The sequence below is a fragment of the Lagopus leucura genome, unplaced genomic scaffold (assembly GCF_019238085.1).
Source record: "Lagopus leucura isolate 7727_CA_CO unplaced genomic scaffold, USGS_WTPT01 Super-Scaffold_100004, whole genome shotgun sequence".
In the NCBI taxonomy this organism is placed as follows: Eukaryota; Metazoa; Chordata; class Aves; order Galliformes; family Phasianidae; genus Lagopus; species Lagopus leucura.
The window spans coordinates 11,683,192-11,700,274 of NW_024962264.1; the positions used below are offsets into that span (position 1 = coordinate 11,683,192).

General features: G+C 37.3%; 2 protein-coding genes across 7 annotated transcripts in view; one reads left to right on the forward strand and one right to left on the reverse strand.

Moving 5' to 3' along the window:
* TTC29 (tetratricopeptide repeat domain 29) overlaps positions 1–2,613 on the reverse strand; it is a 316,699-nt gene extending 314,086 nt beyond the window's left edge. For 3 of the 6 annotated variants that reach the window (XM_042870534.1, XM_042870539.1, XM_042870536.1), the window contains exons 1-2: positions 2,398–2,552; positions 2,071–2,141 (exon numbers count right to left, since the gene is read on the reverse strand). The gene's annotated coding sequence lies outside the window, so the exon portion shown is untranslated. Of the gene's footprint in view, positions 1–2,070; positions 2,142–2,397 lie in introns of all 6 variants that reach the window. The other 3 variants (XM_042870538.1, XM_042870535.1, XM_042870537.1) reach the window with 3 other exon arrangements.
* Positions 780–17,083, forward strand: part of EDNRA (endothelin receptor type A) — a 29,116-nt gene continuing 12,812 nt past the window's right edge. Inside the window, exons 1-3 of the mRNA XM_042870545.1 lie at positions 780–1,037; positions 3,509–3,986; positions 13,174–13,301. Coding sequence (XP_042726479.1) covers positions 3,585–3,986; positions 13,174–13,301 — 530 coding nt within the window. The 5' untranslated portion in view covers positions 780–1,037; positions 3,509–3,584. The remainder of the gene's footprint in view (positions 1,038–3,508; positions 3,987–13,173; positions 13,302–17,083) is intronic.

Consider the following 17,083-nt stretch of genomic DNA (forward strand, 5'->3'; position numbering starts at 1 on the left):
GAAGACTACCTCAAAAGAAGAAAATAATTTCTGTGCTAAAGCCAGATGGAAACTTGCCATGAAATTAGGACTTTGGAATGATTCAACAAGGGATTCGACGTTTCTTAAACTTGTTAGCATGAAGGGAACTTGAAACTGTTTCAATTTCAAGCTGCACTCTCTCTTTTTTTCTTCATACTGAGAGACGGTTGTTAACCGTAAGAGAGCTTCCCAACTTTCTGCTTAAGTTGTTTTGTGTCACTACCTTGTCAGAAGAGCAGTATTATGAAATGCATGAATGCCAGAAAATCCTATGATTTTATTATCTTTGTAGATGTGGTTTTGGCCTTGAAAAATAAAAGGTATTAACAAGGTACGTCCTGGATGGACCACAAAAAATTTCACCCAAGAGCACTTTACAGATCCTGAGTTTTTGAAACTTTTGCACGTCCAGTTTTACTGATTGCCTTGCAAACATAATCCTGACCAAGTCAGGGAAAAATGCAAACAAAAGCTGTGCATTTAATCATATTTTTTTCCCCCAGTCTGGTTGCGGCTCGTAAGTCGTCTGATTGAATCAGACACACAACCTTTGCGTGAACCCAACGCACTGTTAGGAGGCAGCTACAGGAATGGATGGATTCCCAAAGGCCGTTGCTTAAATGAGTCCAGTCAAGTAGTTTACCTCCATGTCAGAGAGGAAACAGTTAAAGAGCTCTCAGTGTTCCCCCGTGCCCGGGAGGCAGCCTTTGTGTTTAACGTTGGCAGGGGCTCGGTTCGGGCTGCAGACTTGTTTTAATTGGGGGAGGGGGCAGAACGGAGAGGACGCTCAGCATTCTCCTTCAGTCTGCCTTTCCGTTACTGATTCAGCGGAGGTGGAGATTGTCTATCCCACCCAGTCAGCGGCAGGCGGGAGGATCCGCCGAGACCATCCCAGGAAAAGCTCTCGGAGGAAATCGCGGCAGCGGGGGCAGCAGCCGCAGCATGAGCGCGGAGCCGGGGCCGGCCGCACGGCTGGGCTGAGTGCGCGGAGCCGGCCTCGGGGCAGCAGCCCGCAGGTAATGGAGAGGCACGGCGTGACCGGCCGGTGGGGGTGAGGGTGGATCCCCGGTAGTGGTGCGGGTGGAGGGAGAGCCTTTTGTGTCAGCGGGAGAACTGCGAGGCAGTCATCCCGGCAGCGAGGAGCCCTCGCTGTGCCGCGGTGGGAGACAGCCCAGAGAAACTCACTTGGTCGGCGCTGCTTCTTTCACAGCTTTCGAGCCCTGGTTTAATCAGATCTTGTTCTCGTCTGTACCTCAGCCGCTTTTAGGGCAGATAAAGCGTTGTTCACGTTTTAGCTGCTCTTTAATGCTCAGAACGCTTTCACTTACAACAGTACGCTTTCCTTGCGATTCGAGGCGCGTAGAGCTTTGGGCTTGCTACCCCAGCACGGGATGTTCCCGAGCCCGGACTTTGTAAGCACAGGGAAAGCACACGCACGTGGCCTGCCGGTCTGCCCCATCGCCTCACACCGTGCGAAAGAAGAAAATTAGAGTACATTATTGCTGAAAGTTAGTAAGGGTACCGCCGAGTTACCTACGTGAGGAGGGTCGCAGGTTGTTATCATATGCTGTAATAATACAGACGCTGTGGATTTGTCAGGAATCCACAGGAAAAGATCGTTAAAAATTATTTTATAAAAACACAATTTAATTTTGCTTCTTATGGGAAAGTTTCTGCTGGAAAGAGGGAAGAGATGGCAACCGGCTGTTCTGTTCCCAGCTTTGCTTGCTGTCTGTGTGATTACCATGCCATATGGCACGTGCATATTAAGTTGTCACAGGAAAACGTCATTAAATAAGGAGTACACTATATTGTGACTAAGAGAGTCTGTGGGAGCTGTAGTCACTGTAAACGATATAAGTATAAATATTTGTCTGAAAAGAGTTGTGGTAAAAAAAAGTTGCCTGCTATTTCCGATGTGATTTAGAACCGTAAAGCAAAAGCACTTCCATCCTGCTGACTGCTGCTGACCATCCATTGTAACAGGCATTTAACAAAGAAGGATTTGCTGTTCAGCATATCAAACTTTAAAAGAACACAGGTACTCACACTTGGTCAGCTGGCCATCTCAGATGCACCACGACAGAAGACTCAGTTTGGATCGCTGGTCTGCATATGCTCTGCATAATAGACAGAAATAGCCATTAGCTTTACAGAAGCTGCATACAGCCATGCACACACTTTTACAGATCACATAATAAATATTTATAGTGTGGCTGCGCAGAGCTCCTATCAGTAACTTGTCTGCCACATTTTTTCTGTTGTAAATTGTTTTCTTGTTATAAACCGAATTAATAGCTCTATAGGGAATGAAATAAGGACTTATTTAAAGGCTCCCTTCATGCAAGTCTCTAGAAATCAGAAAGTTATAAATACTTGACTTTCTATTCTTCTTTTGGCAACACTGCCACAAGCCACCTAAAGAAACTTCATCCTAAATTAGACCAAGATTTGAAGGAAACGGATTTTAGAGCGTCTTCCTTGGCTTACACCTCCAGCAGGTTTCACAGAAGGTGCTATCTGCCCCCTGCAGCAGGAGCCAACAACTCTGGAGACACAAACAGGCAGCTATACCAGGACGGAGTGCTATGATGCTTCCTTTCCTATCTAGAAATGTCATGAGTTATCACTTAGAATACTAAACCAAGTTGTTTTATTTTTTTTTTTTTATCTGTGGAAGAGCGTGATTTTTTTTCATAATTAACTTAACCCTGGATAAGGACTGCAACATGAGCTACAATTACATGATTCAAGAACCAAAGACTTATCTTTATCTCAGCAAATTGACACAAACAGTTTTAAGGACTTTTCTGGTCAAATGTCCTGAGATTATGAAAGTCTTCCCCCCAATATCTTTGGACTTTGGATCCAGTCCAAATTTTGATTTGAAATACATGTATTTTCACACTTCTTCTGAAATCTGGGTAATTATAAAGTTAAAAAAAATAACATAAAGACTAATTATTGCAAAATATAAAAAACACTAAAAAACAACCAAATATAGTGCCTGTAATTATTAATGCAGAATTGGTACCTTACCTTTAAATAGCCAAAATAATAACCTTTCATTTTGTTTAAAATACCACAGAACAGTCTCCAAAGGCTCCCTTTAATGGTATACTTTTCTTGCAAGACTACTTTTTAAAACAAAGCTTCACCCACCATATTTTGTCCTTTCACATACAAATTCTGTCTCCAACTAAAAGGATCCTGCAGGATCTCATTTGTCTTTGTGTCTTGTTAGTGAATTAATGAATGGGGGCAATCTAGATTTCAGAGTAACACGATATAAAACACCCACAAACAAGTGTTTACATACATGCACTACAGAAAGTGCACAAATACCCTTCTTTCTACATGAGAAATAGGATGTGTTACCCTACTTGGTGTACTGATGTTCCATTTCTTTTCTTTTTTTTTTTTCTTTTTTCTTTTCTTTTCTTTTTTTTTTTTTTTTTTTTTTTTTTTTAATTGTTTTTCTCTGCAGGTGAAAAACTGCTCAGTATTTCACTGAGATACTGAAAAAACCTGCCTCGCTGACTTTGCCCATTTGGGACTTTGTGATGGAAGCCTTGTATTTACGAGTCTCTTTGCTGCTGCTGCTTTTGGGATTTGTCTTCTGTGACAGCTCTGACAGATACGCTACCAATCGGAGTGATGTGGGAATCTACCTTTCCACTTCCTCAGGGATTGAATCCAGCCTACTCCCCGCCACTAGACGGCCCCTGGTATCCAACCAAACTGTCAAATGCTCCCAGCAGACTAAGATTGCTGAAACTTTTAAATACATTAACACAGTGGTATCTTGTGCTATTTTCATCGTTGGAATGGTTGGGAATGCAACTCTGCTGAGGATCATTTACCAGAACAAGTGTATGAGGAATGGCCCAAATGCACTGATAGCCAGTCTGGCACTAGGAGACCTTATCTATATTGTCATTGATATTCCTATCATTGTGTACAAGGTAGGATGCGACAACACCACCTTTTAACTGCAGTTTCCTTACAAGTACACTAGTTCTCTTTGGTTACTTCTCTAAGTAGTACTTCTTTGTCAATGAATAGTTCACTTAAGAAAAAAACACAACTTGCTTTCATTCTATAACAACGTTCTTGCTCTCAGGTCTAACCTCTTCATTTAAAGATGTAGCTCCAACCTACATTCGTGCTATATCAAGTAGCTTTTCATTTATCCTAACTGCTAACAAAACAAATTGTGAGAGTAGACTTTTTATAAGTTGTTCTCCCACTTTATGGGCAGTATATATATAGTATAGGGCTAGTTGCTATTTTTGGAATATTTTATCCTTACTTTATGTTTTTACAGAAAATACTCTGTGATCAGCAAGATTCATGTTATGACTGCAGAGAGACATTGTGTCAGTTACGCTGTGAATTAAGGTTTTAATTCAACACTCATAAAAAACAGATTTCCGAAGTTATTTCAGGGCTAGTAATTATTAATTATATCACAGAACTCTTTTGAAGAATCAAATTTCATCTGGTTTTCTCAACGTATAAAAGGGGTCTTCAGCACTTCTGTCCCACTTGTTCTTTCTCTTTTTAAATTTTATCTTTCATTTTAATCAAACAAAGCCATAAAATGGTGCTTTTTTTCTAACGCAATATATGTTTACTAATGTAACATCCCAAAGAGTGGTCAGGCACTGGAACAGGCTGCCCACGGAGGTGGTAGAATCACCGTCCCTGGAAGTATTCAAGAAACATGTAGATGTGGTACTAAGGAACATGGGTTTAGTGGGTGATATTGGTGGCAGGTGGACAGTTGGACTAGATGATCTTAGAGGTCTTTCCCAACATTAATGATTCTACGATTCCAGGACAGGCTTGAAGGAATGGAATGAAGTCCTTTTTGAATATATGTATCTCAGTGATGTTAACTTGTTTTAGAAAGTCTTCAAATAATTTTGTAATCCTTGTGGATTATACAAATCCAGAGCTGATGGGATATCAGTAAAAACTTGAGGCATTTCTGACAGTAAACTTAACATTAAGTAGCATAATGAATCAACCATTCCTCACATTTTGGCCTTTACAGATCATAGAAACTTAACTTTTAGGTACGTGAATTTTAAACAAAGCAAATTAATTCATGCATAAATTTAGATTAAGTAGTGTTCCATGGTTTCCAGTTGGATTTTTAAATTAAAAAAAAAAAACCCCACCGGTGAGCTGAATAAAGAAATATGTTATATTTATTGCATAGTGACTTGGCCTGCATTATAAAACAGGCATTGATACAGCAAGATCATAACAGCTTGAAATCATTAATGAATTAAAAATATGCGTATGTGCATACATTTAGTTTCTATAGAGCCATATAACCAACAGTGACATGCACGACCTGATTCTGATCTTACGGTAGTATAAATTACAGATAAATCTTTAAACTTGGCTTAAACATAGTATGAATTTGAAAACAGGAAAAAGGCTGTTAATCATAATGAACATGATTTAATGGAAATGCTCCTTTCCACTTTCCTGTATCCCATCTGGAAAATACAATGTTCAATTTAATGATAAGATAGCAGAAGAAAATATTTTATATTCTCAAGGTAATGCATATGATTAGCCTTTGCCTGACTTGAGATTACCCTTTGTCTTCCATACCTATGGGATGCTTAATGAGACATGAGATTAGGGTTTTGCATATTTTCATTCTCACTACTAAATTGGATTTATAGCCTGGACTACATCTCCCATAATGCATTGCTGTCTTTATAGATATTTGCTAGGGTACTGTTCTTATTTCTTTGGAATGTTTGATAAGAAAATTGAAGGAAAATATGGCACGTGTTTTTTCCAAGCTAAGTTTGGGAAAGAATAGGTATTCTTACTACAAAATCTTTTCTAACCTTTCAAGAGCTGCGCTGTATCTAAGCATTGAAAGAGAACTGGAAATATGAAATTAATTTTGCCTTTCAGAACTGCCTTTTGATAGTCTTCTGAAAATTCTTAAGGAGTTTAGTTAAAAGCAACAAGCTACATTTTTAAACTCCTTTTATTATTTTGAAATACATTTTTGCAGTTAATCTTCTGACGCCCTGTGTGTTCTGAAAGTTCACTAGCCTCACTATAACTTGTATGATGAACTGTGCTATTGAACATGACCATAGACTATATCAAAATATCTTTCTGGACTGCAGAGAAGTATTTGATAATTAAAGGCTGCAAATGAAACTGCAAACCCCTGACATCAATGTATGTCAACTCTTACATGCTACAACTCAGAATTAAAATCGTGATGACAAGCATAAACCTAGCTTTTAGTAGTTTTCTGAGTGCTAGAACATCCAAAATTATTTACTGAAAAATTCTCATATGCAGCCACCTTGTTGTATAAGGTTAGCTGCATGTGTTCTGAAACATGGGTGTGTATGTAGCATTTATAGTGAGTGCTATCACTTTTGCTAAGAAATTATTAGTTACAGGACAATTTTCAAGTTACCCATTCAGCAATATGTCATTAGATTATCATTAGATGTCGTTCCTATTTGTATCTCAAGAGATCCTCAAATCTGTGGCACCATTTAGTTCCCCTAGCTGAGTGATAACATAAAGGATGGCGACTACAAGTACAACCATCTGAAGACAGTAGTGACAGGAGGAAAGAGTCAATGATTCTGTTATGCACTTAACAATGATGTGACAATTAAAAAAAAAAAAAAAAAGGAAAAAGAAAATAAGAAAATAAGAAAAAAAACAAAGAAATTACATAATTGATGTCAGATACAGATACGGTCACAGATTTTTGCCATTTTTATCCCCTGTACTATATGGTAGACTCAAGAATTACTACTTACTTTCTCCAATTACGGTAATTATATGGTGGATTCCCCTTAGCAATTTGTTAAATGGTCTGAGATGTTAGTAATATTCACTAGCCTCCTTTGAAGATATTCTGAATATATTTAAGTCCCATCAGGCTTAATTACCTCTAGTATATTCACTTATAGGATCAAATCAATATTAAAATTTCTAACAAATGAGCTTTACTAGAAGGATGCCAATTATAAATCCAACCTAATGGACTGAGCAACTCATTCTAACACAATTTGATTTTCAATCACACTTACAGAACCTGGACCCAAATAGTTTTCTCTTAATGCAAAACATACAAATCTCAGATATTCACGATATCATAACATGAAGCCTCCAAATCAGTGGCAATTACTTATTTTCAGTGAAAAGGAGACTGTGAACTATAATGCTCTGTGGTGCTATAGAGGCAAGGTTAAGGCACTGAAGAAGAGAGAGTTTCATACCTCCTTTTCTATAATCAGGTGACACAGCACAACCCTGAAAGCTGCTGCGTCACCCACATTACCCATCACTGCCACTTGCAGAAATAAGTTAAGTTTGGACTTCATGTATGATGGTTTATTTAGGGGACTACCTTCTATGAAGAATCTAGCCAGATTACTAAGGCAGGAAGAGCAGAACATGTCCATCCTGGTTGTACTAGACCTTTGGAAAGCCCTTACAGCTGCTGCTGCTGCTATCACTGTCTAGTTTAGCTAGCTTCTCTCCATAGAAAAATCTCTCTTGCTTCTGAAAGAGAAAGTTTCCTGAGCTCATGAAGCTAGTAACATTCTAGGTCCAGGTTCTCATCTTCACAATGTCAAAGTTCAGCATTAAAGAAGTTACTGAGAAGCTTTGAGCAGTCTCCACTTCCATTTTTATGAAGGAAAAAAAAACAAACAACCAAGAACCCCAAAGCAAAAAACAAACAAACAAAAAACCAAAACTTTCTAAATGAATTCTACTTACTGAAAAGGAAACTACATCAGGTTTACGTTAACTTTATCATCTTAAATCTTAATATTCTTAACTCTTTAAGTCATCATATTATCGAAAAGTAAATGAAACAAATAAGCCAGTTTTTAACCTGTTTGATTTTTACATACTTTTCCTTAATTATTTTACCAGTATAACATAAAAGACATCTACCCAGAAAAAAGCATGAGTGTCCACTTTTCAAACAGCTCATCACAGTATTGCTTTCTTTAACAAACTACATTTTCTTATTCATGTTTATGTTTACACTACAGTGTCAATGGCTTCTAAATCTGAGTGGTTCACCTAGAACTCTATAAAGTTAAATGTAAAAGTTAGCTGTCAGTAAGCAGATATTTTCAGCCATAAAGGAAGACTTAGCTCAGGCATTCTTAGTCATGAACACTTTTCAACATCAGAGCAAATGCAGGAGCATTAGAATCATCTCTTCTAGATCACAAGTTATTTGGCTTATCTGATTGCTTTCACTGACAGAATATTATACACAAACAATGCGGATAACCAAGTGTTATGGTTTTATGATTTTTGGTTACTGATATTCCACATCATAAACCATTCCAACCCATAAACCGTTGACACCAAAGATAGCAGGAGGGATTCTGTATACTAACTGAGCAAGTGACATCCACAGTAGTTATAGTTTTGTGCTGAAGTAGTGCAAGGACAAGCCCATAGCAAATCACTATGCACATAAGCACATCTTGCAGTACATATTTCTGAATAAGAGGAGCACAGCTTGAGAAACAGTCTTAATTAAAAGGATGGGAAGTTAGCCATCAGCACTAAACAACCAGAAAAAAAGAACAAATTCTACTCCGTAAGCAGCACAACATCACAGGGAAGATGTCTAGAGTTTTCTGGAATGCTTTGCTGCTAAGTAGATTTTCGTAATAAATATAAAAATCTTAAAGAGAATGCAAAAACTAGGATTTATGGTTTTCACCTGCTAAGTGAGACAGAAAACTCTCCTTCAAAATCGAGCCTTTTTTTTCCGGGGCTCTTCAAGCATAATTTATTTTCCCTTGTATAAAAACTATACATTCCTTTCCCCAGATGCCTAAGTGAGAGAAAATGATTGCTCATTTTCACTCAGCTGAGTAAAGTGGCAGAATGAGCTATAATAGAACAATAGAGGAAAAAATGTCTTTGAAGTTACTCCTGCATCCCCACAAAACCTTTCTTCCTTCCAGAAGAAACAGTCCATCTTGAAACCCCCTAGAAATCGGAAAGATGACCGCTATTGATTTTACCAAAACTAAGAATATATTTCCTGCAAAGAACAGCAGAAGAGATAAAGTTTGTCTTCATGCTTTTAGGTGTAAGCAAAATGCTAATAGATAACAAAGACAGTAGAAGCCTGAACTACTGAGTCACCTCGATATTCTCAGTGTTAGTCTTGTGTCCTGCACTACCAAAATTTGTCCTGTTCTCCTCTAATTTTCCCATACTCAATGCCCTTCCAAAGTTGAGGACTTTCACCCCAGCAGTGTCAAGAGCAAACAGTGGGAATACTTAGAGGCAGACAGTATTCTCTCTCCTTTACCCTTACAGCTCTCCTCACATGCAAAGTGGTAGAACAGAGCTGAGGCATATATCTGGAGTGTGAAGCAGTCCTAAAGTAGAAATGGATGAGTGTCCTCCTGCAATGCAATTCTCTTCAGGGCACAGGGTTCGTAGAAAGAAGAGAAAGACTTAAAAGGATGAATTTTTGTGCTGTGAAGTTTCATAGGAACATGAAGGGTCCTGGCTGAGTCATTAAATCAAAATATTGCAACCAAAATACTACAAGCAGAAACACTTCTTTCGAATCAATGAGTCTTACACATTGGAAACAGGAACACTTCAGTCAGAATTAACATCTTTTGTCACTTAATGTCGTTAAGTCAGTATCCTCTTGGATGCTTCTATGTGCAGTCAGATTCCACCTGAATTCCAGCTGAAACAGCAGATACAATATTTGGCCCATGCCTTGAAACTGACATACCTAACTGTAGATGACCATTTAAGACAGAGCTGCATTTGCACAGCTCAACATTTCCTACAGGAAACATGACAAAATCCCATGCGATATGACTCATATTTCATTCTGTGCTATGTTGCAAGGAAAGGACATCACCCAAGAGTACACTAATTTTATAACTCCTACTGCACAGTTAGAAGATGATGGCAGCTTATACAACTAAAAGTCAGAAATCTGCTGTTCTGGACCCTGTACCCATCATTGCACAAGCTGAACAGAAATCAGGGAATAAAAAAGAGTATTTCAATTTGTCCTACTGAAGACACAGCTGAAACTTGACTGCCAGAGTTGTGCCATCAGAATCACCAAGCACCTGCAGCTCATGAAAGTCAGGAGAGTATCCAACACAGGAAAAAGATCTGGGAAACAGATCTCATCTATCTGCACAGCAATGACGCCAAGCAGATGCAGGAAGAAAAGGAAGATGCTAGAGCACTAGTATGTAATTACAGCAGAAAGAGGTGGATATACTAAAATTTTTGCTTTCAACCTCAGTGCCATGAAGAAGAGAAAGAGGACATCTTAAAACACAGTTGTTGAACGAAAGCAGGTTTTAGAGAGTCATTTCACAACCAGCATCCAATCCAGTCCATCTATTTTGGGATGAGTGTCAGGGTCACCAACTGCCTTTAAACACACATTATCAGCCTAGAATTAGATAAACATTGGATGCATATGAGCATGTGCTGATAAATGCTCACGTGGTTAGATTATAACATTCTCTCTTTTAGACTATATATAAGTTGCTAAGGATGCACAGTGGGACTTTATCTGTGTTTTGTACATCATCTAGCATGCTAACAGCGGTTAGAAAATAGCAACAGCAGTAGAATAAAATCAGCTGAGTGACATTTAAAAATCACTGCAAAGGAATGTTCTCAGCACTGCTGTCTTGTTTGTTTCGAGCTGCAGCATTGGGGCAGAGAGGCCACATAAAGGAGCAGAAAAGAGGGGAAACTGCAGCTTTCTGGTCACTTCACTGAGGGTTTTTTTTGTTTGTTTGTTTGTTTTTTAAGACTGTTGAACCTTGAAATTTTTGTTCTGATTTCAGTGTAAAAATATGCTGTGGACTATACTTTTTTCTGGTACAGGAATTGCTCCACAGTTGAACCTTATGAAATACTCTTAGGCTGCAAATACACAAGGGGAAAAGTGTACTTCCTTTGCCTCAAGTCTTATTTTGAAAACTCCGAGATTTTTTGAGCGGGGTTGCAAAAGCAGAATCCATTTGACCAATTCATGGGGAACTAGGATACAAGTTAGGATAATCAGCCTGATTCCTCCTATCCTTATGGCTTAAGAGAAAATGTAATCTGCTAGAATTTTTCCTCCATTTTGTTTGGATATTAAAACATGCAAAAGCACTGGAAGAGCAAAGCAAGCAGGCCCAGTACTGTATCTTAGTAAATCAGAACTGATTCAGTTAAATTTCTGTGTCTAAGTTTTCGTTCAAAAGGAACATGCTACTTCCCTCTGAAGTTTCTACATTCTGCTAGAGTAGAAGAGAGGGCAGTGGACTTGTGTTGATGCAAAAATTAGGAAACCACTGACTAAAAATATCTAGAGAAGAAAAAAGCTGGCACCTGATCCAAAGGGAAGATGCATAGCCGATGTGGAATGAGAATGCAGGATATGTATGGAAATGATCTCAAAAATCAAGCAACTTGATCCTGATCCTAGTGATTTTGATTAAAATCAACTTGAAAAGAATGTCTAATGATTTGGTACTGGCGATACTTCAATTACTGGAAAAGTGTAAGAAACAAAAGGAATAAAATACTTTTCATCTAAAAAAAGGAGAGCTTCCTGGGGTTCAGGGAAGATGTGTACATGCTGAAACTGTCATAAAGCTTCCCAGTGAGGAGTAATAGCTAAGTGAACCTTTTTCAAGTACAACACTTCTCTTTTTGAAGATAATATTTGCTTTGTAGTACCAGTTTCATGGTCAGTACAAAGTCTTGTTCATTTCTATTGCTGATGATAAGCTACAGACACAGTCAGTGCACACAAATTCAGGGCTGTTTTCCTGTTGCCACTTGAAGTGTGATTTATAATGATAAATCAGTTTTGGGGCTCTTTATAACAACTGTTAAAGATCAATAAAAGTCTGCTAGAACCTCTTTCCTTGGCAGTGACACTTACTTAATTTTCATTCAATGGTTGCTGAAAACCACTCACATTTTAACCAAACCCAGATACCAGATGATCACTAACTATTGAGAAAGTGAAGCTGAAATTCCATGCGACTAGAACTGGTGGAAATCCACTTCGGGTTCAGATTGGTCTTTCTTTCTCTAACAGTCTTTCTGCAGCCCCTGACATTAAATATAGATTCATGCAAGATTTTCTGGCAAAAAGCAAAAATATGCTTTGAAAACATTTGTTCTATAGTTGCCAATCCATCCAGAAGATAATTCTACTGGAGCTTTCAATGTGTTTCACTCAGTTTGTACAGATAAAACCAAAAGAACAGTTCAACAGCTTGCAAACAATCTCATTACATTCATTACTGAAGGTACTGACAATAGTGAAATCTTCAATTCTACTGATCTATTAACTATCCTCTGGTACAAGGGGATTTGCTTTTGTTAAATACGATTGGCCTAAACTGGAAGACCACTGCAAAGATGGTCCCATTCTGTCTGCAGTGGTACTGATACCAAATAAGATTCTCAGCTCTCCTTGAGAAAGGAGAGATCTCAGTATGCAAGAAAAAAACCATACTGATCTAAACTCTAGTCACCCATTTACATCCTTCCAATAGATGCCTTTCTGTTACCATGTCTGATGCTAGTCCTTTAGAACGTAATATGGAACTTATTGTGTATGTACGCTATTTCCTCCACACGCAGTTAAGAAACTGGCAGTGAATACTGACATGACTTACGCAAAAGTACATTTACATTGACAAGAATCTACTTGCATGTAAACATGAGAATTTGGCTCTGAGGTATTTTATTATGAACTATGAATTATGCTTTGAATGCTTGGTTCTAGGATGTGCTAACTGCAACCACTTCCGATGGGGTTGAGTTAGGTTTTCACTATTAAATGCTAGTGGATGAAGCACATCAACAAAACATCTTTTATCAATACAAGCATAGAAGGTCAACACTTCAGCTTACATTTTCACAGCATTCATTTCATTTTCTACAGCAGCAGTTACTTCCCAGACTCATTCAGCACTAAAGATATCTTTGAGGTATGAAAAACTCAAGATTACAATTAGGTTTAAGACAAGAAAGAATTATATTTGTTACATACTTGCTAAAGTATTGTTCAAATATTCTGATTATTTTTTATCTTTCCTTTAGCTCCTGGCTCAGAAGTGGCCTTTTGGAGATTCTGAATTTGGGCAGTTTCTTTGCAAATTCCTTCCCTTTATACAGAAGGCATCAGTGGGAATCACAGTCCTTAATCTCTGTGCACTTAGTGTGGACAGGTATGGTATATTTCACACTTTGGACAGACAATGTAATTGGGATTTCAGTCAGTATTCAATCTTTTTTGCTTTCATATGACACTGTTTCATATTTGAACAGGATCATAAGCTTTAGACTTAAAAATAGTTTTTCAAATCATTAGCACTATACTACAATTACAGCGTTTATTTTTATAACTCATAAAGCCAATTGAATTTATTGAAAAATATACCAGAAATCTGCTCTGATATATTGATGTTGGTAGTTTGAAAATTAGTGTTTCATTTAAAAGGGTTTAAGAAGGTACATAAATATTATGGGAGGAAAACAGCTCATTATTACTTTATGCTTTTTTATGTATACATGTTAAGCAATAGTAGAATGAAAATTCACTTCTCTTAAATCTCTTCATTTTTATTGATCTTGAGTTAACCTGATGAAATTCTAGTCTATAGCAATTCTGAAACACTGATAAATCCCCTCTTCACAATAACACAGAGATGCAAAGATAATTGAAAAATATTAGTTTGATTGTATATGAAAATTCGATATACAAGCTTTACAATGAATGAGAACTTAGTAGTATCTATACCCAAAATACATTTTACACAAATAAATACAAATTACATTACATGTAATAAATTCCTTATTACATTAGTAACTCATTAAATGAGCTCATTAGCTCAGTAGAAACAAACTCCTCAAGTAAACGCTCTGTTTCTTTAATAAGTCTCAAAATTGTAAAAATAATTCTACTTCTCAAACAATGTCTGCTCAGTATAAAATACAACGCCAAAGACTACTCTAGATCAAACACATATGAAACTAACAGTTTCTTCACAGCATTCTCACCAATGCAGCTCACCAACATTTCACTAGCTATAGTCCTATGACTATGCACATTTTTAATAATCGGAACTCAGCTGAAGCTGTCTTTTTGTATACGAATCTATAAGCAATCTTTTGCTAATCCTTACAAGAATCAAGTGCTATTTCTATTTGAGTATAAAATCTTGTATGTGATCAGACTCAGACTGTTTTATTTCATCTAAACTGCATACTTCACCAAGGACTTTATCAGCTGATACTACTGTAATACACACCTACAAGAACATGTGTTAGAAAACAGGTATGCATAGCCAGTGTCTTGTCGTGGCTAACACAAAGTGAATCTGGGTTAAATTGACATTAAAGTAGGATCTGAAAGCACCTTAAGCAAATTACGTTAGGCAGTGGAGCATCAGTCATAGTCACAACACAAAATTCTACATCAGCTATTACATACCTTTTAATAAAGAAAATGAGTAAATATAGACTTGTGAGCTGCTACAGCAGGACTGTTCCTGGTCTATGGGCTACTTTTACATTTTGTTTTTATTCTTTTGCCATAGAAAAGCTCCTGCAAATGACATCATTTACAGCTAGTTTGTGTGCCTATGTATGGGATTGCATTCCGCAGTATAGAAATAGATGGAATCAGTTGCTATAATTAACTCAGAGCTTTATAGCTTTGATAATTGTTGACTCCCTAGCTCTCATTTGTAGACCACAGCCTTGATTTAGAACGTTTGCTCTTTCCTAAAGGGACTGGTCCCCTTGTTAACTGCATGCTACTGAAACTCTACTCACTATTAGTTCCCCCTTACACAGAACAGCTTGCTCTAACAGTGTGGTAAAATTAACTGTATATTCCCAAGGGAAACAATGTCCACTTACACATGATCTCAAGAGGATGGCAAAAAACACCAAAAGAGTCATCATCTTTCAGAGAAAGTTCACATTTATTTCAGATGCCTCTCAGGCATTTTTAAACTCCAGGTCATGAGGATGATGATAGTTTGACTTATTTCTAAACAGTCCCTGACTGCGATGAGGAGAAAGGATATTATCCTTCCTGAACTTTTACTTTTGCTTATATCTTAGACATAACAATTTTGATGAGAAGATGGCTTTAAGAAGAGTCAAGATAAGGATATCACGTCATAAATAGACACTCTCACTTCTTCTGCACAGAAAATTTATAGGACACTCAGCTTAGTTGCTTTCATCTGGACCAACTTCCAGTGAGTGTAGCAGATAGTCAAGATTGCAATACCAAAGAAAAGCAACATAAGCCTTACGATATTAAGAGATATTAGATTAATATCAATATATTAATGATTCATAATTTTAATTTTTTTTTTAATTATTAACTTATATTGCAGTCAACACACAGTGAGCTATCTTCAGAATGAGGAACTGCTGTAATCTCTAGGAGCAAAGAGGAATAGATCAGTATCAGCAGAGGCATAAAATGCTAACCTCGAGAGTAACCACTTCTCATGTACTTGATCAAATATTGAATGACTTTTCTACTACTTTTCTCCTTTTATAAAGGCCTGGTACGACTTGCAGAACCAAAATACATTGTACTAGTGGGTCATTAGAACATCTAATTTTAATGCAGTCAAAAGAAATGGGGAAACAAAGCCACTTTCTCCAAAAGACAACAAGCTTGAGAAATGATTGGCTACAGAAAACTTACAGGCCATGATTTAATTTTCATATGCTCCTTGATATCACTTCACAAGGCCCACAGCACATTCTCTTTTCCAATTGTGATTAGATTCCACTATGGTAAAAAGAACTTCCAAAATATTCCAGAAACAAATCCAAGTCACAGCTGAAAACATAAACTTACAGCTTTAATGAGGCTAACACTGAAAAGCTAACTAGAGTTCAGGAACTATTTTTTTTATCAAGGAATGGTGAAATCATGGAGAGGGTGTAAAAAAAAAAAAAAAAAATCAGAAATTATTCAGAGGCCTTACAGATCTCAGAAATGATACTGAAGAAGCCTCTTCAATATTATGTCCAAGTTCTGAAATACAGATGATGCATCAGTTATTCGTGAGCTCTTTAGCTTTGCAAAAAAAGATATAATGTGAACCTATTAATCAAAGTTTCAGCCAGACATACCTAAAGAAAACAAATTACACGTGAGGGCATTGACTATAAGAAATCACAAAGAAAAGGTGAAGGTGTGTTGCTTTTAATTTTCTCAGGTCAAGACAAGATGCCATCTGTAAGACACGCTTGAAAGAAGTTATAGCTGGGTAGGAGTGCAAAGTATTTAGTTTTATGTAGTGCAGATACTTCATGATGCAATAATCCCTTGTCCTCAAATACTGTGCATCTTTGAATACAAGTAGCAGGATAGCCTGCAGGATCCATGAAAAGCAAGCTGGAATAAATAGACCAGAATGGAAGAAGAGAAAAGAGAGGAAACGGAGAGGAGAGAGCAACTGAAGGGCACAATATACTCAAGTTGACAGCATATGCATGAGCAGTAAAAAACAAAACAAAAAAAGAAGCCACAGCACTAAACATGGAAAAGGAAATGACATGGAAAAGAGCTGAACACTTTAGACAAGGTTGGAAAGAAAAAGGAAACAAACTAAAAAGATAAAATAAGATAAAATAAATTTTAGATTGAGGAATTAAATTTATTTCAGTTCCCTGGCAGACATCCTATATTATTATTTTTTAAATGGGAGGGAAATAAACCCAGCAGTATTTTCCCATTCTTAATTATGGGATCTTTGTGCCTATACAAAGATTATGCAAATAATAAAACCTACAGAACACCCACTAGAAACATTTTACTACCAGAGTTTTTGAAATCACTGTTACAGCAATAAGCAGTGACCAAGTAATTGCAGGTTAGTACATACTCAGGAAATTCTGATCTAATTAGTAAGCTGCTTATCCTTTAGCTGAAACCATTCATAACATTTTTCAGTCAGCGGTTCCTCATTTGCTG